Source organism: Paramacrobiotus metropolitanus, unplaced genomic scaffold, assembly GCF_019649055.1.
Source record: "Paramacrobiotus metropolitanus isolate TYO unplaced genomic scaffold, Prichtersi_v1.0 Parri_scaffold0000005, whole genome shotgun sequence".
Taxonomy (NCBI): Eukaryota; Metazoa; Tardigrada; class Eutardigrada; order Parachela; family Macrobiotidae; genus Paramacrobiotus; species Paramacrobiotus metropolitanus.
The window spans coordinates 2,260,622-2,286,645 of NW_026570225.1; the positions used below are offsets into that span (position 1 = coordinate 2,260,622).

The 26,024-nt window shown below is 40.7% G+C and overlaps 1 protein-coding gene across 3 annotated transcripts; it reads right to left on the reverse strand.

Moving 5' to 3' along the window:
- Window positions 1–449: 449 nt before the first annotated feature.
- Window positions 450–25,860, reverse strand: LOC129580822 (kinesin-like protein KIF13A). Of its 3 annotated transcripts, XM_055471512.1 has the most exons (32): window positions 25,373–25,860; window positions 24,143–24,245; window positions 14,776–14,846; window positions 14,593–14,685; window positions 14,333–14,513; window positions 14,130–14,217; window positions 13,533–13,676; window positions 12,995–13,125; window positions 12,772–12,883; window positions 11,149–11,361; window positions 10,625–10,726; window positions 8,903–9,037; window positions 8,258–8,394; window positions 8,082–8,191; window positions 7,891–8,025; window positions 7,616–7,829; window positions 7,311–7,473; window positions 7,074–7,229; window positions 6,854–7,006; window positions 6,378–6,572; window positions 6,137–6,304; window positions 5,918–6,066; window positions 3,883–4,268; window positions 3,688–3,814; window positions 3,411–3,594; window positions 3,037–3,321; window positions 2,718–2,957; window positions 2,336–2,453; window positions 2,229–2,273; window positions 1,554–2,132; window positions 1,114–1,278; window positions 450–1,036 (listed from the first exon to the last, which is right to left on the reverse strand). In XM_055471512.1, the coding sequence occupies exons 1-32, from the start codon at window positions 25,425–25,427 to the stop codon at window positions 732–734; spliced, it is 5,442 nt and encodes a 1,813-aa protein (XP_055327487.1). In that variant the 5' UTR covers window positions 25,428–25,860; the 3' UTR covers window positions 450–731. The 3 variants fall into 3 exon arrangements, with proteins under 3 accessions (XP_055327487.1, XP_055327484.1, XP_055327486.1); XM_055471509.1 differs by lacking the exons at window positions 14,333–14,513; window positions 14,593–14,685; window positions 14,776–14,846; window positions 24,143–24,245; window positions 25,373–25,860 and having other exon boundaries at window positions 12,995–13,108; window positions 13,542–13,676; XM_055471511.1 differs by lacking the exons at window positions 2,229–2,273; window positions 14,333–14,513; window positions 14,593–14,685; ... (1 more) ...; window positions 24,143–24,245; window positions 25,373–25,860 and having other exon boundaries at window positions 12,995–13,108; window positions 13,542–13,676.
- Window positions 25,861–26,024: the final 164 nt, after the last annotated feature.

The window sequence follows — 26,024 nt, forward strand, 5'->3', positions numbered from 1 at the left end:
TAATGCAAAACAGTAAACAAATATGGGTATGATTTTCTTTATTTATTAGTTTTATTTATTTGCGAATTGTCGTAATAATTTTGTATAGATGTCGTCTTTTGCAAATCGGTTACTGGTTAGCTCTTGTATACTTACTTCTCTATGAGCAGCGTGTTGAGAAATTGTTGCGTAAATTAATTAAATGGTTGATAATGATACAGTTGTTTTACTGTAATTAGCTGTTACAGCCTATTGTTAGTTTTGAGCTGCCTCAATGTGGAATTCATCGTCAGTATCGTGATTCGTGAGATAAGCAGTAGTCACTAGTCGGCATTTCCGACTCTATATGTTTTCAGGCTGCAAAAATATTTTCGCTCTATTAATTTCTACACAACAATCGAAGCTGTTCTGTGCTGAAATTTGCAGTTCTAGGACTGAAGCCGACAAGACGCATAATTATGAAAGTTTCTTTGGAACTTTGCTTTGGGATTGTGAGGCAATACTAGCACGTCAACAGTGCGAAACCATTATCTGTAGTCTGTACGTCACAAACCAGGAAACGCAAACAGGAATACAAACACCAACTCCATAAAATCAAAATTAAAGGAAGACATAAATAAAAATTCTGTGTAACCGTAAAAAAAGAAAAGCAGCCGCGACTCAGGTATCGAGTGTCTGACCAGAAACTAGGATCATATCACATCTCAGTTGAATCAAAAAGGGCGCAAGGATACAGTATACTGTAAACAGGGTCACTCTTTAGCAGCATTTTTGCGACGACCATTAGGGACTTTGGCACTGTTCGACGTCTGATTTTTCTGCGTGCGGCTGGCGGGAGGGTTTTTACTGGATGTAGGCGTTTTAGGCGTTCCATTCTGTACCGGTTTCATGGGGGCTTTCCGGTTAGAAGCTGACGGAGGCTGTGAAGGCGGGAGACTGCGGCTAGGGGTAGTGATTTTTGGATGAAAGGGAATGATGTGGGCAGGACGAACAAAGACGCCGTGCTTGGGTGAACAAGTGAAATATCGCTTTCCTTCCAAACTCCCGTCGTTTTTACCTAAAATCGCAGTATAATTTGCACATCGTCGAATGATATTCTGACTTGCAACTTAAATGTGAGTAATTAGTGATTACCATGAGCTCCGTCAAGAGCCACGCCGATCCATTGCCCATCGCCTAAACTCGTTGGTCCAATGAATCGAACTACGCCCAAGTGGTTACCCCGGACCAGCGTAACTTTCTTTCCCACAATTATCCAATCCGTATCTGACGAAATTAGCGAGGGCTCATTTAGCGATTCTGGAATAAAAAAAGATGTAACATTTTCCACAACAACATATTTTACCAATATAAAAATATACAACTGGCCAGTGGCCGTTAGTATAACAAAATATACACCTATGTACTGTAGATGTACGGTATAAATTGAACGCCTACACGTCTATAAATTACTCGATCACTATCGCACAAGACACGACACCTGTACTTGTACAGGTGTGCTGGGATGCATAAACTACACGGAAGTTGGACATAAGAAACAATATCTGGGTATATATAAGAACTGCTTTGCCTACCTTTGGATGTTTCCATCTCAGCGGTATAATGCGGCAAGGATGCCTCCACATCCATTCTCTCTCCGTCATCTTGCTCAACAGAATCATCCTTAACCGCTTCTTCCAGACTTTCTTCCGGCGCCCCGTTTTCTTTTTCCCCCTGAATTTCTTCCGATTCCTCTACCTTTCCCTCCACAAAATCACTCTTCACCATTGTGTCTGCTGGCTCGCGATATCCCGAATCGATGTCTGGGGATACGTTGGAACTGCGGATGCTTCCATCGTCCGACACCGACGACTGCGTATTGGTCTGGGAGCCCACGCCGCTAGAGATACCGCTTAAACTTGAACTGTTCTGCATCGTGCTCTTGATCAGCGGTGAGTCATGTGAGGAATTGTTCCCGCCATCTATTTCCAGCGAAGTATGCGAATGTAGGCTGTGATTGCTGTCAAAGAGCTTCTCAGGAATGGTCCGAATGGGCGACATTAAGCATTCACGTTCCGGAATGTCTTCATTCTGCTGCTCTTCCACCAGCGGCATCATTTTTGAAGCGAATTTCGAAGGAGTTGGAGTGTAGATTTCATGGGGTGAAGTTGGTGCTAGATTACGAAATAGTGATTTGCAAAACAAACTTTCAAGACAAACGAAGAAATCTCCATAGACACAACGCTCAAGAAAGTAAAGGTCACACATACATAGACTGCCCACCACCGGTCGTATATTAAGGAATGTTGGACGCCCTGTCACAATTTAGCAAGTTCAGACGCACCATCAAAACCACACAAACAACTTAATCTCCCACCTCGGAAAGTTTTGCGTTCTTTTACTTCCGACTGTCCGTCGGTTATATCCGATATGCTGGCATCCAACGACGGCCGTAGCTCTCTGATACTGGATATGACGTCATGGGAGCGTGAGAACTAAGCGGGCAGGTAAAATAATAATTATGACAGGGTCGATACATTCGACGTACTGCTACTGAAAACTCAAATACTGCATAATATTATACGTAACCATGTCTTTCATAAGTACTGTAGTCACCTAATCTTCCTCACAGCAATAAACGTAATACATACTGCCAATCTGCCCGCCGTGTTATAGAGCAAAGAATTCACTGCTTGAACTCTACGTAACATAAACAATTTTGGGAACTCTTGCGTCGGCAATGAACACTCTGAACTTACATGGCCGCCGATGCTAGTGGGTACGCTGGCGGTTTTCCTCAGCGGTTTACCCATTCTCTGCAAGAGTTCTTTAATCTTGAGCTCCTGCCGATCACGCTCTCGCTTCAATAGCATCTCCACACTAAGCACATTTCGCAGGTAAAGATCAATATACGACTCTCCCTCAATTGTACCGCTTCCGGGATCGGCCGCAGCTGCCAGAAGCGCTAGTTGTTCACGGTTTTCCGATTCCTCGGATGCCTAATGTAACAAAGTGTCACTAGTATTCACTACCATCGTAAGCAGTAGACTAACAGTATGGTATAAGTTTATAACCTACCTTTGGTAAACTGGACACGATATGATACGTCACGCCAGTGAATGTTAACATTTTCCCACCGGATGCGATGGCGTTTAGCACGGATTTGGCGAACCACATCACCGAAGTGCGCTTCTTGACGATGCGGACACAGATGCGTTTGCGAAGCACTAGATCGAGAGGGGCAGGATGGGTGAGGCGTAATACCGCTCGCACAATCAGGTAGATGCAGTTAAACGGTGGGGTTTGACAATTAAGTGCCGGAGAATCGTGGCGGGAAGAATCCCAAGAAAATGTCGCTTCAGCCTGCAAATCACAGCATCGAGACAATCAGCCAGTTGCGCGCCTTTGGCAGAGGTGCCGAAATGGAAAAATCTTTGCACTGGAGACCCTACCCGAGCGCTGTCGCCCTTTACGAGATGCATTTCTAACATCGTGTCACTGTTTTCCCTTGGCAATTTCGTAAATGCTCCCACCACTAAAAACTCATCGTTCAATGGTGCGAAAGCTCGAACATCGTCCGGATGGAGATCCATGTACAAAACAGGAAAATGCATTTCCATTCCCTCAATCCCTGGGCTTAAGTCCAGATAACAAAATTTATTAATCAAAATACAAGCGGCAACTAATTACGATTTAGTAAGGCAAAATCCAGCCATATCGCAAACTTACCCTTGAGCCGTCGCTCCCGGTATACCGCTATCCGGCGATGGAACATGCATGGAGCTTAGTTCCTGAGTGTAAGTCAGAAACTGATCGTGCAGATTCTTTTCCCTTTCGACATCGCTTTCGGATTTGGCTAAATTACAGAGTACTAAAATTATCAGCAAATAAAAAAGCCCGTCACTGTTTAAATGTTCAGCATACCTCGCTTATCTGCTAACTTCTCCAACTCTTCGGTCAAATGCTGCCGGCGTTTCTGCAGCGCCACTTCCCATTTACTGCGAAGCGTTCGTAAGTCGTCTTCCTGATAGGAATCTAATCCTTTCTGTTGCCGCAGATCCCGCTCCTCCACGTTACCAATGGAAGCGCTGACAATGGAGAAGACATCCACCGGCAGAAAACCGCCCTTGAGCGCCGGTGTGACCTTTATGTGAACATGGCGCTGCTGCCCTTGACGCAGCTGGTACACGCCACCCGTCAGTACTTTCCGGCTGTCTCCGGTATCCACATCCACGGGAGAGTACACGCCCTGATCGTTTAGTTCACGGATTTCCACCAACATGTCTAGTTTGCGACTAACTTCACTCCAGCTGAAGAAAATAAAAGTCCGTTTATTAAAACATTTGCAACTTGGAGAGAATGATAATCTTGCCGAACATGACGCAAAATGTGGAAACGGCTTAAAATTTTAGTGCGTTTTATTACGATCAATCCTGTATATTAATTCTCTAAGCCTTAGCGAATTCCATTCTGTCTCCCTTTTGTGAGCGAGCCATTGAACCAATCTTGGATGTCTATATGTCATTTAATAGCGGCGAGTTTGCAGATTTGCAGAAACCAGTCAGTTTTTTGAAAGTATGTAAAATTTCAGAGAAAATCTTAAAAGAACAGAACATACAAAGTCTACGGAAAGAGTGGAGAACCCACCACTGCAAACCCGCCCACTCCACCACTGTCACGAACAGTATAGGAAACGCATCCATCTGTTGTACACTTGGTGGCATTTTGGCGTCCAAGTTATCCGACCGCCTTTAGTTCATAAGATTTTTACTAAGGGTTAATTTTTAAAAAACGTAGGCTTTGAAAGCAATACTTCTTAAAGACTGAACACGCGAAATCTCTTGGGAAGTGATGGGAGCAACTCCAAGTATCAAGTATTGTAGTTCCCGTCCGCAACGGGTTGTATTGAAACTGCTTCCACGGGGCGGTTGGCTTTGGGAATATTGTACTAGCTCATGTGAAACTTGCCAATAAACATTATTTTGTGAGAGACTGAAAGTCGATTTTTGGAAATTTTGGTGTTCGACTGGAAATGTTGTGGACTGTTTAAGCAAAACAACGAGTCCTAACTCATAGTCCGGACGCACGGATTTGAGTCTGAACACCGCCCGGAGGAAGGCGTCCGCACTTCGCACGGGAGGGGAGGTTAAGATATTTTTCCGAAAGAAAACTCAAAGGAACGTAGAAGAAACGGTTTTATGAAAATTTAAAACGCATATTCAGTTTTGAAAAATCTAAAATACAGAAGATTCAAAAAGCCAAACATATCCGCTTTCTGATTTATCTTTGTAAGTGGTCAAAAGGGTTACATAGGTGGTCGTACCGTCCGCCGTCGTATCACTGGATCATTATTGTATCGGTCACAACGGACAGACTAAAATTTAACGAAGCTCCGAATGGTATCTTAACCAGCAGAAGTAATACGGCTATGAAAATTCCAGTAATTATTGAGGTGTTTCTTATTTGTAGTTCTGGGCAACCGACCGGCATTTGCTGCTGATTGGTTTGGGAAAAGCTTGAAAAGTTTGGTTTATAACTGCAAATAAAAAGGGCATGTTTCTGGAAAATTTCTAATTTTCGGGTTTCATTTAAGGTTATTACTTAAGTCAGCGGGACGGGACAATGTTTTTTCAAAACTTTTTTTAATTAGTAAACTGGATACCGGCTAACTGTTACTAATCTGTCAGTGAACTATGGGCAAAATTAAAAGAATAGTTTACAGTAATCAACCAAATAGATATATTTTGGCAAATATGTACTATGCGTACCCGGCAGTGAAACTACAGTATATTATTATTGTTATACGTTCCACTCAATAAATCTAAATTTGTAGTCGGGTTTGTGGTTTTCTTAAATAGCATTTTATCGCCGATTTATTCCGCGCAGTTTGCGCGGGGTCTACTAGTTCATTTTAATCGCACTAAATCTAGAGTCTGCTGCTTCAACAATAAACACTTACTGATCGGCAATGCTCTTTGTCTTGAAATCAAGTTTGTTGACTTCCCACTCGGAATCATTCCCTGACTGCTTATGTCCCCATACCTGGATAGACAACGAGCCATCCTGACAGAAATCAAGGAAGTCTTCGTTCATAGAAACGGTGTGGTCCTGATAAAAATGCAACATTCAGTTAGTTTGCACCATACTCCAAAGAAAACTGTTGACAGGAGTGGCATACATAGGTAAAGTTAAACAGAAGTCGGGCGCCTTCTTTAGCTTTCGTTTGTTGTCGACGGATGCTAAGTGTAGGTACCATTACCGGATCGCGTTCACCCCAGAAGACATACTGACAGAAGACAAAGTTGGCGAACGTCGGCGGCAGTCCTGTAGCTTCGATTATGGAGATCTAATTCAGAGTTAAATAGTCAATTGGTGACACCGTACAACGGCAAACTGTGGCAAAAACAGCTGTTTCATACTCGGCAGACCACTTCATTACGACGGTAGCACCGTCGCTCATCGGATTCGGCCTCCGATTCATCGTCTTCGTCCCAGTCCTCATTTTCACTCTCCTCCTCATCCTCATCAGTTTCCTCACCGGCATCGCCCTCGCGGTCTTCCATACTCAGATCGCCACCGACGCGAGAGATTTGTACATGCAGCCGCCCCACAATCTGCGTCCAAAGGAGGTGAATTACTGCCAAGCGCATTTTAAAAATTTCCCTATCGTTCTGTTTAGTTTCTTTCTATTCGGGAAACACTTGCTGCAGATACAATTATATTGCGTTTGCAGTTAACATCTTTTCGCACCGCTGTTTTCACCAAAATACACTAAAGATATACACCAAAAAATAATAAATGACTCATGAACCTTGAAAAAGAAGTTGTTCTCACTTTGTGAACTGTATGTTTTCTGTCAATGTATGATCGTTCAAGTCAAGTTCAGTTTTTATACCTCTCCCTGCTGTGAAATGATGGGAACATGGCAGTCCAAGGTCACATTGTGAAACAACACTGTCATGAAGACATTCGCCACTCCAATCAGATTGTGATTTTCTTCATGTTCATAAAACGGATCAACATCCACGGCCGTTAACAGTTGATCATCCTGCATAAAAAGACCATTTCCCTCAAACACAATTTCCCTTCATTGTCTAGCAATCACGCCAAGTTACAGGATATCCTACGCTGGGGATTTCCGGTCCCTTCCATAAATTATACAGCTCGCGCATGTCGATCAGCTTATTCTGCAGCTTCTCCACTGACCAGATTTGATTTGGCTGGTGTTTGCGTTTAACGACAATGGCTGCCTCACTCAGGCTGGAATAGATCTATGGTCCCAATAAAAAACAGGCCGTTAAATGGTGCTTTACGACTGGGTTGGGAAATGCGATTGATCAGGCAACACATACTTTGCGATTGGGTGTCAGATTGCTGACCGGAATCTGCAGTGTCACTTGATAATCGGTTTCTTTGCCCAGTTCCTTTGCCAAGTAGCGTGCTTCTTGGACAAATGTATTGGCGCGAATCACCTCGGATTTCAACTGCGCTAAACACTTATTGAACCACTCTTCCCTAAAAATGCACAAATCATGTCAATAAAATAGTTAAAAATATCCAGTTCTTATGGAAGTCAAATGAAATCTGCACAAACGTTTAACTGCAGGGCAGTGTAAAAAAAAGCAAAAGGTCGGAAATCACAATAAAATGCGGTTACCGCTCATGATTCCACACTTCGTATCTCGGCGTCCCGGGGTAGGAAGGCGTAGTTGCGCCAGCGAAGTTCCAACTGGACCGATACAAAAGATCCCTGGATGAGCCGTATACTCCAGGAGTACTGACCGGCGTCCCGGCCATGGAAAGGTTACTCCGGTATTGTTCCTGTTGTCTCAGCTGTTTCTCATACTTTTGACTCTGAGCCAACAGTGCACCTGCAAATAAAAAAGTCGTATGTAAATTCTAATATGCACTAGCAAAGATCTCATTTCTTACGCTGTTTTTCCTCGTGATACTGTGACTCTAAAGCATGAAACAGTGAGGCGGTGGCGGGATCGCTCATTTTGTTACGGAACAGTTCCTCCCGTGCTGATTCGAAATTTACCGGTTCTTCCGGTGTCGAACCCGAATCTACAGCATTCGTAAAACTGTACACAAGAAAAACAGGATATGATAAAAAAGCTCACTTTCGGTTTTTGGACAGTTGACACGGAAGAAGTGATTATTCCCGAAAATCAAACGATCGCGATTATACAAACGTGTCTTGCAAGCAATCTCCACTCCATTAACACACGTTCTGAAGCACGAATGGATTATACAAAGACCTTAGCACAGCTAGGGAGACAACGCACTAATAACGCACTTGGCATCGTCGATGGGGATCACATGCAGTTCCTGGGCTTCGATCAAGAGGACGGCGTGGTTTGGTCGGATGCCGATGCCACTCAGCTGAATGTCAGGCTGCTCGTCCGCTTCCGGTCGGCCAACTGAATTCACGTCCTATGAAAACGTGCAACACATTTTAAAAATCTACAAGAGGATTTGGCCACAATTTGTTTTGGACAAGATTTAATTCACTATGGCACGAACCACCCAGACAGCAGACACATCCCAGGCTTACCATTTTTTACGACTGTACGTATTTGTACAAAACAAAAATCAGACTATCCATCTCGAAATAGCATTCCGTTTAAAAGGATCAAACTGGAGCTGATCAATTTATAAATAAAACCGTACACAATCACTTGCAATATTATACAAGTAAGTACCAAAAGCGAGTTAACGTAATTAAAATTATTAGCGAGAACCGCATTTACCTATGTATAAACATACTTTCTTAAAACATTTATGCAAGATTTACCGCAGTACTAGTAGTAAGGTTCGGACACATGACTTCTTCATATACTTGTACTTTGTGCTGAACATGTAGACGAAATTACTAATCAAAAATTACTCTCACACAAGCCGAAACAACTAAATAAAGACAAATGTTGACACTTTCACTTACCTTGAGGTAGTAAACCAAATTCTCATTAAGGGACGGGTCATCGTTGAGGTTGACAAGATAATAGCGGCCCTGTTCAACTTTGATACCAGACGACTGAACTGAAATGCCCATCTGCTCCAGCGCGTGCTTGCGGTCCTTTAATAAGAAAACCGACCCGAATGAGTCGACAAATCGGAAGGGAATCAACGGGATAGATACATGTACAAATAAGATGAATGAGCAAGACAATCAAATTGAATTCGCTGCGATTTGGTTGGGTAGAGATCAGAATTGATTGCTTTTTTATACACGCATTTAATGTTCTTCCGCTGACGTCGATAGCCATACAAATCCTAACTCAGCCCTCCCGGCAAAAACATCCGTAATTCAAGGACCATCAAATATTCATAATAAGCGTAATTCTACGTGGCATTTTTGAAATCGAAACCTCAGATTATTTTTAAGCTTAAAGCAATGACAAAAACAGGAGCAAAACTGACGGTCGCAGAATGTGGAAAGGCAAAAGATGTATGACTGGTCATTGTACACAATTTGACAACAGACACAAAATGATGTGACAACAGACCCATATGATCCATTTTTGTACTGTACAAAATTTATTAATTTTATTGACCAACTGCCACATCACAATTTGCAAACTTATTAGAAGGAAATAAGCAAACTTTCCGCATTCTGGATACTGCTTTGAACCAATTATTTTGGTGAAGTTGTGGGCTTACCAAAATAATTATTAATTAATTACAGAAAACATTTCATGGCTAGTGGTCAAAAGGCGATTTTGCAGGTAACGTTTTCCGAACTATAGTAAATATCGCATGTAAAGCGGTTGCAGAGGTTCAGATTTAAAGCATGAAGTGCCCGAAGAACGTTACAAAATCAAGCAAGGAAGAGCAATGTTAACACAATTTCATTCCGCTCCCCTTCCCGCTCAACGATGCATGGCCAGAAATGGGACGATAATCATCCAGTCAAAAAAGTCATTGGTTCTTTAACAAATCATCCAACAAAGTGTAAAACATTTTCCCGAAATCAAAATAGCACAGCTAATCAGTGAGAAGAGATAGCCAGCTTGTCACTTAGCGCTTCAATACACCAATCGATTTTTCAAAAAATGTATACTTAGTCAAAACTCTTTCTATAAGGACGGAATCTCTCCAAGACGCCGTTATTTTTGGGAACAGCTCCAATAGTCGCAAAAATTAACCCCAGACCTGATTTTCTCAAGTAATGAAAGAAAACGTTTTGAGATATCATCGGTAGACAAATATAGTTTAATTGCAAACTGGATAGATACAAGTACGTACAGAGTACATGCGGGCAATTTGAGCCTAAAATTTTTATATTTAAAGATACTGAATGTTAAAATTCAGTATGATTGTCGCTCTGTACAACACAAAACTTCAAGCACTAACTTAGAAAACGTTGTACTTGTACTACTGAAAGAAGAAAGATTGCAAACATGATAAATAATGATAATCCCGTCAGTTGAACATGCATGGTAAAAGCTGAATTTCAGATTACGCAAGTCGCAGCACGCAACGAGATGATCCGCTACCGCTTTCCAGTGTCAGCACCACATCTCATAATTAGCTGGTTGAACAAGAGAAGACCCTTACATAAGTTCCGTTGCTGATCATCCCGTTTCATTTTTCTCAGCGCCCATAAGCAGTATTAATGATGCATCTCTGACGACCTTTTCGTCTACCACACGGGTTGACTTACCTCATGTAGCTGCTCGGCTTCCTTCAGCTTGACCTCCCATGGTTTGTTCATGTTGTCCAGAATTGACTTGGATTCTGCGTAGCGCTCCTCGATTTCTTTGCCCTGAATTAACAACACATCACTAGCTCATGGAATTAGGTCGCATTGGCACGCACCAATGAATGTAAAGTGTTCTGAACATCCTCACAGGCACACTTATCGGCTTCGTGTTACCATCTTTATCAATAATTCTTTGGCAACAAAATTTGCATGCAAATTTTTCGAGTTTCGACCACGAGTAGGACAATGCTTGGTGCCGTCTGCCTTCCACATTTTCCGGCAAATATACACCGGTAAACCGTCACCAAATTTTCGCCTTCTCTTTTTTTTGTTAAATTTTGCAAACAGTTTTGCTTTTAATTTTGAAATTCGACTCATAAGCTACAGGGAGGTACTGGTAGCAATCAAGCCGGTAATAATTTCAACTGTTTCAATCCAAAAGTCGAAACCGTAATTTCCCCGGTGAATTCACGAGAAATCCCCACCTTAGTCAGCAGCAACTGTTTTCGCAGCATCTCTACTTCTTCCCGCAGTTCCCGAATAATCTTCGCATTGGGATCTTCGTTGATGACTGCATGGTTGACAATGCGTTTTGTCCGATCAGCATAGCGCAGTGTCGAGAGCGTCTCTTCATACTCGTCAGCAGCGGCACTTATTGTGGCAATCATCACCGTTCTACTGTTGCCACCAAGGTTATCCTAAAACAAAACCCACAAATAAATACCGCACACTATTGTATTACATTAAATTTAATTTAAATATTTTCATTAATATGCAAATGTTATTATTCATTACAAAAAACTGGTTTCAAAGTGTTGTTTAAAGGTCACAGCAGCACATTAGGGTATCATACAAAAAAATTGTATTCACGATTCAATTTCATTGACATACGAACGAGTTGTACGTACGTAATCTTACAATGCATACGTAGCAATTGGAATGATTATGAAACTGGTTGTACTAGAATTTGCAATTACTACTAAAATTTAGTACAAGGTAATAATTCAGTAATATTTATTGGTAAATTATTACTAACTGAATTTAATAATACTGATAAATTAATACGCAACCACCTCAAACTCTGGTAAAAAGACAAACTGCATATTTGTTTATGAAAGGGACCTACAAGGGCCAAAATTATAAGGAGACAAATCTCGTGCTACACCTAAACTCGTGCACTCGTGCTACACCTAAACCTGGTTATAAAAAATTCAGTTTCAGTTTTCGTTCGCCTTTAACCGGTGACTTCAAATTGGCTCACGTCATTTACATTTTTTATTACCCAGGTCAGCAGCTGTACAGAACAAACTATTGAAAAATTTAATTACTTCGTCCGTTTGAAAGGAAAATCGCAGTCAGCGAATTAATCCCTGAAAAATAATCCTCATTTTTACACCATTCCGAATTATTTCCCGAGAGTAAAATTGATCCCCGTCGTCAAAGATTATTCCTCAGAATAAAAGCTGCCATGCGCAGAAAATCACATTAGCGATGCTGCAGCAATATTATCGATACACTCTACACACACTCCCTCGAGAACGCACCAAGATACGTTTTCCCCGTAAATGCTCACTTTTCCGGTTTTGCCACATACAATAAGCAAAGCTAGAAGCCTGAGAGTCGCTCAGATACGTTAACAAGTTCCATCGTAAGAGAACATGAGTACTGAAAGCGCCAAAAACGATAATGATCCAAGAGGCACAGATCCGTCAATGTTGGATCATTGAATTAAAAATCTTATTTTCGCAAAATCGTGAATATTTTTCGCATACAGACGCAATACTGCGACCGCAGCACAATGTCTCCCATTCTCGGTTTTCTGAGCTTTTCTAGTTAAGGATCCATTTGTATCCTTTCAATACACAATTCTCAAAAAACCTAATTAAAATTATGTTCATTCTGTGGAGCTAATCGCAATCAGCAAAACTCAGCTTCACTTCACTTCTCAGAATCTACACTTCAATACTTTGCTACCCCAATTTTATTACCCCAATTTTCGCCACATTTTTATCAAACTTCCTATTTTGCGTACCAAAAAAATGATTGTACAGAAAAGCCAGATAACAAAACAAAAATATTCCCGAAGTTTCTGCGCTAGAATTCAGTACCTTTAGCAGCCATGTCAGCACGGAATCACGGTAAGGAATAAACGCATTTTTTCCTCTGTTGCTGGACTGATCGGCCAACGCAGAAATAACCAAACCAAGTGTTGACAATGACCTGCAATATCCAGTTAAAGTTCAAATTTGAACAATAAAAATAATGTTGCAGAACAGATACAGAAGAACAAATCGTTCATAATCCTTTTCTATTATTTTGATATGAACCAACTTGTTAATGTTGCTTCCTTCCTTAAGACGTTCGCCTTCTGCGCCCGTTTTCGAAGCTCTTTCGCTTCCGGCCAGATCCACCAAACTAATACGACTAACTTTTCTCCCCGCGAACCTACAATCAGGTAAAGTCTTTAATCGCATAACGTCGTACACGATTAAAAACATGATAATTTATTCTCCAGTACGTAATTTTTAATTTCTTTACGCTTTACGATAAGCTGCAAACCAGCAACACATACTCCACGTTCTGAAAGACGCAGACAAAAAAACCTTTTTGTCGAAAATAAGTTTTTAATTACAGTATATTTTAAAAATAGTTTTCATAAGATGCCGTTTCCAGTTTTAAAAATTTCTCAACCTGCTAAAAATGTTTCCTAAAAGCATACCTTCTTAAGTTAAGTTTGAACAAATTAAAAATAAGTAACGAGAACAGATAAATTAAACATTTCGAAATGAATGAAATAATCCTTCCAGTTCGTCTGAAATAGTTTTATTTCGCGGCAGTACTGGAATAAACGGATCCTTCGGAAAAGAACTATTCTTACACCAGATGCCACATCCTCCATGACCTGCGTCAGTACAATTGTGAAAACCGCGTGTGAACGGCTGCTTTCGCTGTTCATGTTCGTGGCTGCAACCGTTCGCGCCTTGTTCCCTTCTGCCATCAAAACATCGATATCCTAAAAAAGCAGATTTACGTATCAAAACCCCCGCAGTCCATACTGCAATGCTGCAGTGCACACTATAAAAGCGCTGACCTAGTAAATAAGTACTAGTAATCGAAAAATCTACTGGCAACACAAAGCAGATGTTTCCATATTTTTCAAGCCGCAATTACAAATACATTCGTTTCAAAACTCTCAGTGATGATTGTGCCATAACAGGTGACTAGTCACAAAAGCATTACGCTTCACAATTCACAGGTAAGGGTTAATCATATGGAACTACCACAAATTACATTAGTTTATCTATTGCACTTTTAGAATACCATTAATCGGCATTTCTAGCGATAATAATTCTACTGTTAACCATTTCCAACCGCTTCGTCCACGTGGCATTAATAACCATAATACACACTGCGTGATGCAAAAATTCCGAGACCCACGCCCAGCAAAAATAATTAATTTACCAACCTCAAACGATTCAACCGCTGCTATAGTCAAGCCGTCCACGTAAGGGCCCAAAATGTTGTGTTCCCTTACACGCAAACTCTGTTTGGTTCTACAAAAGTCGTACTAGATGAGTATTACAATGCATGAGGACAATAAATCCTGCATGTGGTCAAGGTAATATGAAGTAGATCTTTGCATCCACCCAAATCCTAATGTTATTTTACCCTCTCGGACTAAGCAGGTCGTAGACCTTCTCGTTGTAGATTTCGATGTACGATACTTCCACTTTGTACAGTACATTCTTCCTGACATCATCCTCCACTCGCAGAAATAAATCACTACATAACCGCGGGATTATACCCGGCTGTTCCAGTGAGCCCATCATCGTGTAAGACTTCCCGGAACCTACAAATATTCACGAAGCCGAATTTAAAACGACAGCCCTGACCATTCTCTTCTTCCCTAAATCAATTGTTACACATACCGGTTTGTCCATACGCGAAGATGCAGGCGTTGTATCCTTGAAAGGCATTCTCCAGAACACTGCTTCCCACAGCACTGTACACATCGTCCTGATCTGTAGCGTTGAAATCCAATTACGTGTATGCACCCAGAACGGTGAATTACGAAAACACGCAAAAAATTACAGCGCCAATTTTTCTCTTACCCGCATAATGGGGATCGTCGTGACGGCATGACCAAAAACAGTGATCAAAGGTGAATGGTTTCTGATGCTTCCTGCAAGAACGCATCTACGTTTACTAAACATTTTTATCTAAAGAACCAAGTGCAATTATTTTCCAGTCACAACAGCATGGAATATAATATTAGTGTACTATGCATCCTTTATTCTAGATTTATTGTCGGTTCTACTGACGTTATTTTTATATTATACCAACAGTATTGGTACCAAACTATGGTAAGAAGAGCATGAAAATGAGAATTCACGCTGCGTGCAGCTGCGATGATCTGGTTTCAATTTAATCACACAGTGTTTATTTTGCAGGCTGCAGACTTATAAATGTTGAAGAAATCAAGGCTCCAGATTAACTGTGAATACACACTAATGCCTAAACCATAAAACAAACAAGATAGATTCAAATCCCTAATAAACAGGAGAGGTCAAGTGCATCAGACGAATGCGTGAATGCTTCTAAAGCGACCATTAAAATTCGCCCACGCTCACAAAAACAGCCGCCACTGACCAACGGTAATCGGCTATTTACGGAGATGGTCTCACAGAATGGATATATTAAATATTTTGTTACGATCCATCAAATTTCATTATCCAACCCATTACGACGATGCAACTAACAGTACCGTCTACACTTATAATCATCTATCACCAATCTCCGTAGTATTTGTTCAGTATAAAGCCATTTTTCATCTTTTTCTTTATGATATGGGCCATTCCCATAAAGCTATGTCGAAACGCATTTCAATCAAACTGCCGGTCATCGAGCAATGGTCTAACTCAATCTGCAATACAATTACAACGGAAGTATCTCCCGCCGGCGTAAGTGGACGCGTCCCACATGTGACCTTGCATATTTTATGAGCGAGTGAGTGTCATATGTGTGTATGCTGCACCAGCTCCCTTTTCTCCAACGCCCCCGCTCCAGCGGCACAGGCGCATCAAATCGATTAAAATGCAATCATGTGTCCGCTGAATGATTCATGCTCGCACTCAAATTATAACTCTTCAGTTCCGCTTTGCGCTCCATAAATTTACAAAGAGGCCCCCCTCCTGGGCGAAACGGGGTTTGTTTCTTCTTCGGAGTTCTCACTGAAACTTGCTGATTCGCTCCGCACAGATAATCATGTCGACCTTAAAGCTACCATTAATTTCTTATTGTTTGGCGGGGGTGAATATGACCATAAAAAACAACGAGAACGCTCCCGCACGCTCCTCCCGGACGCGTTTCCGGTACGCCTCTCAGGGGAATTGTGTCGGTGGAGATGCGTGTCAGCATGGCGTGCGATTGTTACACAGTCAGCTTTGCATAATAGAAACATCTATTTTTTATCTACTACGCCGTCAACGATTAGTGCCGGCACGAAACGACTATCTATGAAAAATTAGGAGTAATTTGCAATGTAAACTACAAGCGAGTTTCGAGAAACACAGGTTATTCAACATCCATCAGGGAGGCTGAACGGATCACAGTCTATCGCGAAAGGTGGACGAAAATTACTGAAATTTGCACAAGAAAACTGTAAATGCGGCGAACAAACAGAATCATGATGTTTTCTTTGAATTTATGGAGATTGTCACGGCCTTTCGATGCCATACTACAGGCGCTGCAATCGAACAAGGAAAAGTGTGTTGTATTGTACACATTTCAAAAACTAATGTTGCAAATTCCCCGACATACAGTAATATGCGTTCACATCTGCCCTCTGCAATTGTGTACACCCATTTGTTGGTTTCATTTTGATTTGTGAGTACCATCACGAAAACATAATGGCAATAATCCCAGTAAAATAAAAAATGTATATTTTCAGGAAATGTACTTGGAACACAGCAAAACAGCATAAAAGAATGGCCATAGTATTTTACCACAGTAAAGTGTCTGTACAACTGCATGGACGTTTCGTTCGCTGAAAAACCACTATTTATTCATCTCAACCATTACGCTTTCGTTTCCGGGTAGTCGATCACTGGAAAGAAAATCTTTTACCAAGCTGATGATGCCATTTAATTTCTCATGAACAGCATACGCACTTTCCTGTCCTTGATATTTTCTGCCTCCTCCTCAAAGCAAGGGATGTGTAACCCGGAAAACGAAGGAAAAGTCCCTATTGCATCGATCTGTTTGATAATTTATATTGGGAAAAAACGTCCGCTCAATTCAATACTGCATAATAGCTTGAACGATACATCACCTTATTTTCCTAACCTAACATTTATTTTGCACTAACATGCCTCTGCCAAACTGCTTTTCTTGCTAAGACTCTTTTGAATAAAAGCAAACATTTGCATAAGGGTTTTTCAACCGCTTTTTTACAGCTTTCAACCGACAGCACTGTGTGCAGATGTTTCAGTGCTCACTTTTTTTGCTTAAAACAGGCACCCAATCATGGACGCTTACTTTTTCAGTAGTACCTTACGAACTTCGTCAACTTATTTAAGTTCTTTTACCTATGCAGTCATGTAGGTCACCCGCGTTAATTTGCTACTAGCATCTCGCAAAAAAACACAGTTTGTGCGCTAGAAGTACGAAAGAACTCAACTGTACATACTCGTTATCGGCACAATACGCAATGACAGCAAAGGTCACCCGACTTCTTTCAAAACTCTTTACATATTCTGTTAAACGGAAATCTGATGTTCTGTAGTGCACTTAGGAATTAAGTGGTCACTGCTCTCTGCGGTAATGATTTTGGCAAATTCATGCATTTTTACAACATGTTCTCCAGTGGATATTACTCGTTTCATTTAAAAATTTAATATTTACCCCATTCCATCCAATGGAACAAGATTTATTCAACCTTAAGTACTATGTTAGCCAACGTGTTATCCCAGCAAAATGCCCATACAATCAGTTGTTCAGCACATCGTCGAAGGGGGCGAACATGATGGAACATATGCGGCACACTCCCAGGGGAGTGCAGAGCATACTGCGCATCCCTATCCTGGTCCATAACGCAAGTGTAGCGTCGAGCGTCACAGCTATACCAAACATCGCCGTTTCGATCGCTCCAAGTAACCATAGAACTAATTCAATTTCATCCTCAATATCTTTTCCTTTCCAATTCAGTGATAGCAAATTCTTAAGCAAAATAACCGGCACTCGCTAGTCGCTACTCGCTACGACAGCAGCCCACCCCAGTAGCAGACGAACAAGTAGCCAACGCACTTCGTCACAGATTGCTGCTGACTTAATTAAAGTGCGTAGCCCCTTTACAGCAGCAGCTGTCCAGAGTTTTTTCTGTCCGACTTCAAGAGCACTTAGCATTACAGATACTACCAGAAATCAATGCCAACGTTGACGCATCCTAAAAAAATTTATTAGTTCCATTTCCCAACTAGTAATATCTTAACGTGAGTTTAATTCAAGTAGATGTCAACCTGAATCTACTGCATGTTTCAATCTGGACTTTCCGACGATTTTTCCAAAAGAAATGTTTACGAATCATTTTATACAATAAACTGAATCACGAAATCTGATAGTACTAATAAACAATTTATTATGGCACTAAAACTCATAATTACAAACAAAACGGGAACGTGTTCACAGTTCACTTGTGTTGTTGTTTAATTTAAAGGCCACACATTCCATCCAACATATCTCATTGTCAGCAACTTTTTTGAAACTTTATCACAGTTTTCAGTTAACGAGTAACAGGCATGTGGTAGCAACGATTAATCGCTTCATAATAGCAGGGTGTCATATGCGGTCATATACATACTGTATTGTGTAGAGTGTAGACCGTAGGCGCACTATTGTACTTATACGTATGTTAATGTGGGTCTTTCAGATGCTGCTGACGTCTGTCTGGTGCGGCTGTCATCGCAGCGCATCAGGAATTATTTGATCATTTCCAGTTTCCGCTAACTAGTTTCCCGTTTGGCCAGTCACGGTCAAAAATGCTCAAAGTACAGTGTCACACATTTCATAAATCCCGTCGGCGTCAGTGCCTGCCACACAGGGGGCAAGACATGCAGAGAATGTACTGTTATTATTATGTTATGCGCCAGCATCGCTTTCCTTCCGATCCCATCATTCGCCATCCTACGAGCGGGCTTCTCAATACAAATCAGTTTCAACATAAACAGACTACGACAGAATTTATCCACAGGCATTTATCATTCTCCGCTACTGAAAAGAACTGCTATCTTAATCTAAAGCAAAATCCACAGCAGAAAAACTTACGCTGATACTCCAAACATAAAGTTTCAAACTGTTACTTAATTTAAGTGGATGGGAAAAAATTCAAAAAAACTGTCAACCCACAAACACAAAAAATGCGCGAAGGCTCAAAATTACCATAACATGCCAAACGTTTTTTCAAAGGAAAACTTCAGCGTTAAGTGGCAAACACAATTACAGAACGATCTTTGTGAATTGATTGCAGCTCTTTACCATAAGGACAGACAATAATAGTAAAGTTGATATTCCTGTACTGTTGTTATAATGCAACCATTCGCTTAAAAATAAAATTAACAGCGATTTCTTTGATTCCGTACATATGCAGGTCCTACCAACTAAAATTACTGACCCAGAACAAATCTATGGAAAGTCTAAAGAAAATTGTGAAGTGATTTATCTTCATTTGTAGCCGAATGAATGCTTCCACGTCTGAGACTATTTGCTACTCTGCAAGTATTTAGCAAATCAGCAGCGCTCAAGCTGGAAAAAAGAGATAAAACTCCAAAAGGCGATGAAGCATGTTTGCATGAAGGCAAATGTAACCAAACCAAACAAAACTATCCCGCGATGGCCAACGCTACTTATTCAGATATCCAAGACGGACAGCAGCCATTAAACCAGATCGCGGTATTTGCTCCCACACGAAATTGGGAATTCCGTCTCTGTCTTGGACAGATAAATACCAGTTTAACCTCAGTCAGTTGTCCATACGGTTGAATAGAGAAAACAGCGGATTTTCTAACCGGTAACCCGATACCGAAAAGTGCAGCTCAATTTCCAGTTTGAATCTAATGTTATTCCGGCTGTATTGAGTCGCGATACTGCATATTATGGTAACGAACGATCACATATTCACCAACATCTTCAAGTCATGCATCTGATACCTATTCGTACAGCCAAAAAGTTTCCAGTCGTGCAATTGTGAAGTGAACTCTTCGACGGTTTTCATGCTCCACTTGCACTCTTATAATAAATAGCATATAGCCCATGCGATCAATTCGTTCACAATTTTATAAAATTAATGCTTTGCCGGCTTCTTAATGGGACAATAACTTGAAAAGTAAAAAACATGCAATGCACTCATTTCCGTACCAAAATGACGCACGGGTACTCTTGTGTCCTATTCCATTCATACATAAAGCCACCTGTGCAATAAGTTTGCACCGCCATGTAGCCAGACAAATTGTTTTACATAAAATATGCAAAGATTTCTCACAATGAGTTTCCACATCGGGATCATAAATATAAAATAAGCTTCAGCCGATTTGAATTAAGTAAATTTTAACAAGAAAATTTCTCTACATTAAAGTGCCTCGTCGTGTGCAGCTACGGTATGCAGGTAAATTACTCCTTATAGCTAAAAGCTAAAACAGTCAGTAACCCAACTGGAAATAATAGTACTGAAATGCAACTCCATACGAATTTGTTATTACGCTCCATTTAACGCACGAAATCTTTACAAAATATGAGTGCGAAGCTGACCGTTTTCGTGTGCGGAAACTTATGCATGCTTGATTAAACCCATTCAGCGTAATTTAACCGCAAAAAATTACCCTACATTACATTTTGGTTCGATTACACCTCGCGGCACTACAGGCTTCGATCACTACGAAATGTGCACAGCTAGTCCGGGCATGCCAGGTAATGTATGCTTAAATCCTTTTTTACAAGGATAAGCAGCGGTACGGGGGCAAACCAAAGCTTGTACGCCGCTACGGATCAGCCAGCAGCAGTCACTAAAAACAGCGCGAAATAAACTTCGACAGCCGGTGTCAAAAATAATTTCCTAGCCACTTTTTCATAGCACCAAGTTGTGAACATTCTGCTTCGATAGATACCGACTGGAACTAATAATGGAAGATTGATGCCCGCAGTATTACATTATCCAAAGGGTTGGACACGCACGCGGAATAACTACCGGGAAGGTCTGCCGTTCTCTTCCGCGATTATTACACGAATTGAACAATATACAGTATGTATGCGTATCGCGGAGATGCGGTTTTTTTAAACACAGCCAGTCATTCCCGCTAGGAGAGCGATATCCTCGCTTTCGAGAAGTTGCCTAAGTGGACGCACTTGGACCATCATGTCTCTCCCTTCCCATGAATATTATTTGTGTATCGATATTTCGCTAAGATAAAAGTGCTAGACTTATCCGTGCACTCCATTTTTCTAGTGGACGAAATATTGATTTGATGGGCGCACTCCCAGTTAGCTACACTTCTATACCAAGTATCAAAGCTGTGATTGAACCGCTTAAACAATTCCCACCGACCAAACCCATTTACTGTTGCCGTTTCCGGCATCAATTTTTGATATTTCTTATTTTAACAAAAAAAGCAAAGCAACGACTGAAGGTATAGCGGCACGTTAAAGCATCCACCAATTCCAAACTCGTTGTCAGCATTATGCTGGATGCACGGAAGCGAACTGGAAGGCACGGTGGGAGTCGGTTGAGCAAGTGGCCAGCACAGAAGCCCTTTCCAAGTGGCTGTTACATCGTATCTAGCGTATCTCGTTGTCCATGTAGCCCTGCGGCAAACTGCATCCCAGCCTGCGCATTTCCCGGTGCAATTAAAGCTGGATTAACTAGAAGCTTGGCCAGTGTTCACTCCCGGAGATACTGATCCCTGTCATCTCCTGTACCGCCACAAGCTGATTACAACCGATCGCAAATTCATATTAAATAGAGCAAAAAACTCACAAACCCCCACCAAACGTGCCAGATACAGCCTTCCATCGACAAGTCTGCAACTTTTCACATCTAAGTAGAAGCTCTTTCAGTGTGTATGTAGTTTTAAAAAATGAAAGAGCTACAGTAAATTTCCCCTGCTTAAACACGCGTGGAGGGGAACCAGGATGTTTGACTGAAAAGATGATACCAGTTAGGTAAGAAATTAAATGCATTCGTTTTTACAATTCCATTTACGAAATGCAAACCGACCAACATAGAATAAATAAAAGTTTCACCATGGTCAGACAGGCACATATTTTTAAAGGAAATGATACAAAATCGCGGCAAAGGCTTTTCAGTCCACAATAAACTACCTATGATTTTTACGAAACGAAGAGCATTTGTGTAAATTAAACACGTGGATCACGCAGACAAAGCACCTTCTAACGAAAATTCGACAAAATTAGCTCTAAATTTAATATCCTCACAAAGCGTACGAAACATTCGGCCTCCCCAAACAACAGAGACAAGGAACGTTATCCATCGATACAGACTATTGTACATATACTTCTATCAAAGAACGCGACCGAACAGGCCATGCAGCCAGTAGTGTATTGTACATAGCAGAGTACAACAACAGAAAGGGTAGCCAAAAACTTTCTGGAATGAAACAGACGCAGGAAACAATAAAGTCATCAACAAATTGACGGATATTATCCTAGCACGGGATTCCCCACTGAGCCAACCGTGAGCACACATGTAACAATCCCGGCATCGCAACAGGCGACGAGAGGCTAGAGCAACAAAATCACTGTACTACAGTAATTTGTATCAAATAGAGTATGTAGTCAGTACCAGGCATAAAATCAATATTACAATAATTAAACAAGTGCCGGTTCTCCGTTACATATGTGCAGCCCGTTAAGATCACATCCAATCGCTTTTTGTCGTGCTAACAATAATCCATATTTACATAACCACTGACAAATAATCACCGTATGTCGTTTCGACACACCATACGTGCACGCGCCACGCAGCATCCACATTATCCCTACGAGTCTGTAAAAGGCCAGCCTAGTGCCTACATAAGGATTAAGGAATAAGAAACCTTTTTTTAAAAAAATTCATTTTTACACTCTAACTGCTGAAATTATGTGAATGGCTAATAATATTAAAACTTTTTCAATTTTCAAATACAGAAACCTCCATAAAAGCGGGAAATACGTAAGAAAACGTTTTAAGATAACTGCAAAATAATTCTTTTCGGCCATAATACAGCAATGAGTAACCTCTGCAATTTTTTGCAATGTAAGAATGTCCGGTGTCGCTTGACTTGTCGATAATTGTACAGTCATGAGCTGATAGCCCGATCGACAAAGATTAGACGGAAATTAGAATTCTGCGTTAGATCGATCATCACTAATCAGGATGATGCAGTCCAATGGCATCTGCCACCGACAACACATTAACAATCTCGACCATAACGCTCTTTGCTCGAATTAAGCATTCTATCTACAAGTAGTCATACAATGCCTACGGGTAAAAGCAGCAGGTTTTTAATATCAGAAGCCAGAATCTGATCTCAGCAGTCAACTAGCTGAGACTGTATTGTCTGACGGCAAATCAACCGGTACGGTAGCGTGACCACTGACTGATTTTTTTACGAGCGCTGGTCAAGGCCTCTTGCTATCTTACCCACTTATTAACACCAGCTTTTATTGAAAATACCATATCTGCCACCGGTAAAATATAAATTTAAATTTGACTTCACACCAAAACGTGGAAGAACGCCCATAAAGCCTCAAAGACTTAATTACATCATATTAATAATTCTAATCCTAAAATACGCAAGTCAAGAATTAGTAAACAAGCCGAGAGTAGGGTAATTGTCACCCTTTGAATATTCAAGAAACAGATACGTGACTCTCGTTACTTCAGGCTAGTCCAGACATTTGTAAATCCATAACCAGTGTCCACTGTCATTCAAAACATTTCTATACAAATTTTGATATAAACTCTATACTACAAATAAGTACCTACAATCTGCCAAGCCTACTGAAATTCGCTTACAAGGCAAAACAGAAAAAAACAAGCTTGCAGAACATAATGTCAATCAAAAAACATGTAAGAAAAACTTCAAATTATGTACTCTGCCATCTATCATCCCAGAAAATCTTACGTTATGAAACCATAAACATAACGCCAAAGCGTATACGTTATTCAAATTTATTCCATATTTGAATCGTAAATGGCTAAAAGACTAGCACAAGTGCACAACAGCACAACGACGTTACCAAAACATTAAAACTGTCAAATATATTGGGGAAATATGCAATCCAAACCACTGCAATTTTTGTCCACTAAATTGGAGGAAAAGGTGCAGACTGCCCGACAATACCGTTTGTTTACCGCTATCCCAATGGGTGTTTAATAAGGTCAAAACGCTATCTATATGCATCCTTAACAAATATTGGCCGGCCACTTACTTGTGATCCTGTCCACCGGAAGTCTGGATAGAATAGCGAGGGTCGTGCAAAATGGTCTGGTCATTGCGCATCTCCACGACGCATTTTGAAGATAAGGCAATTTCTATCAAAATAAATTATCGTGGAATATGTAAGTAGCGTAAGTATTTAGAGTTTTGCAGAAAAGTGGATGTGCACTGATGAGCGTAAAGTATAATTACGGGAGCACTGGAACGGAACGATAAGCACCTGATACCGCGGCATAAGTTCATAACCGGTATCGTCGACGAGACGCATAGTTCAGTTATAAAGTAGTGTTTTTTACGTATAACTGTTTGATAATAAAAATAATCCCATTCTTTACAGATCATCAAATCAACAGAATACACTATGATATTTCACAATTCATTCCATTCATTTAATAAATTTTAACCATGCAGTTGTAGAAGAGTTGGAAAAAGTTTATTTTGGTTAAAGCCTCGAAGTCTGAAAAAGTAAAGGGTATTTTGATTTTGTTTGATTTCTTTTTCTTTTGCTTTACTATGAAAACGTATTTGGTATTGGTTAGGGTGTAACTGTTAATTGCATCGTTGGTTCGCTTTAAACCGAGACTGGAGAACATGAGTAATAAACAATTTCTATGCGAACTTTGCACCTAATTGGGAATGGTGGCTTTTTTGGAAAGCACGGCGTTTGAATGATTAATCAACAATTCAAGTGGCGTGCGCATATTGAGTGAACAACAATATCGTTTTTCCAAAACTAAACAACCTATTCATGAGAGACCACATCCGACACCGCCGAGTAAATTCATGCATAGTCAACATGTTAAACATTTGTTTTTATTAACAACACCGGTAATTTCATACAGCTGGGAAGACCATTTCATTAAGTACACAAAACAATCTTGAAAGGATAATTCTGACAACGAAAATTACACAAGATAGAGGTAACAAAATTACTTTGATAAAAATTTCAAAATAAAACATTGCACTTATGTAACTTGTTAAAAAACAAATGAACAAATGAAATGAACCAATGAAAAGTTACAAATTAAACAATTAGCTATCGAATCGAAGGTCAACTTCTATTGTGTCAGAAATTACAAACTACAGTAACTGTTTTTCGTGTCATAATTATACGAAACTTGCCACCCTGTCACCCGAAATCAATCACACTTTTAATGGGGTTTTTTAAGACCTTTTCGTGATAAAAAACTGTTCTGTGCGCGTTTTATGAATGTTCACTCACCCCGGCTGTTCAGTGGCCGAACACGCACCGCCACACGAACTTTATCTTCTGACATTTCCTATTATAATAAAATGGACAAACTGGAAGCAAAATGTGGATTTGGTGCTTCTTAGCGATTATTGACGAGATCAAATACACTCCATAAAAATGGTTGTAGGAATGCCAGTAAAACCGGTGTAACGACGCTGGCCCAACACTCGAAAGTTCATGTTTTCTCAGTTTAAATCATAGAGGAATGTACCAATTCCGCATCATACAGTCATCCGAAAATATGCAATTTATCCATCCATAAACCTATTGGGGCTATTATAATAACAGCTACATGAACAAGTCCACTTGCGACGGCGATGTATCGCCGTGATATCGGAATCTCTACACCTGTTTTCAAAGGCGCAATCATTTGGAAATGCGAGAAACAATCGCGCTATCGCTTTGCCAATACGGCTCTGATTCCAAAGCTAACTCAACTGCCCAGAAGGCCATTTAACTCGCTCCATGGGCCTGTGCAGTTATCAGTTATCACCACATCGATAAACAAACAAGAGCGCAAGACCCGAGCAGCGGGCGGTTCTCGTCAGATTCTGAATAAATTGTACGCAAATCCCCATGTATCTCTCACATATTTCGCAAATTTTATTCGCCAATAGGCTAG

Bases quoted from the DNA above. Each gene is read 5' to 3' on its own strand.
- LOC129580822 (XM_055471512.1), bottom strand. From the start codon at position 25,427: ATGTCAGAAGATAAAGTTCGTGTGGCGGTGCGTGTTCGGCCACTGAAC. The intron at 14,847-24,142 runs GTAAGTGGCCGG...GCGTTCTTGCAG, and splicing joins TCCGGTGGACAGGATCACAA to GAAGCATCAGAAACCATTCA. The intron at 2,133-2,228 runs GTATGTGTGACC...TTCGTAATCTAG, and splicing joins ACCGGTGGTGGGCAGTCTAT to CACCAACTTCACCCCATGAA.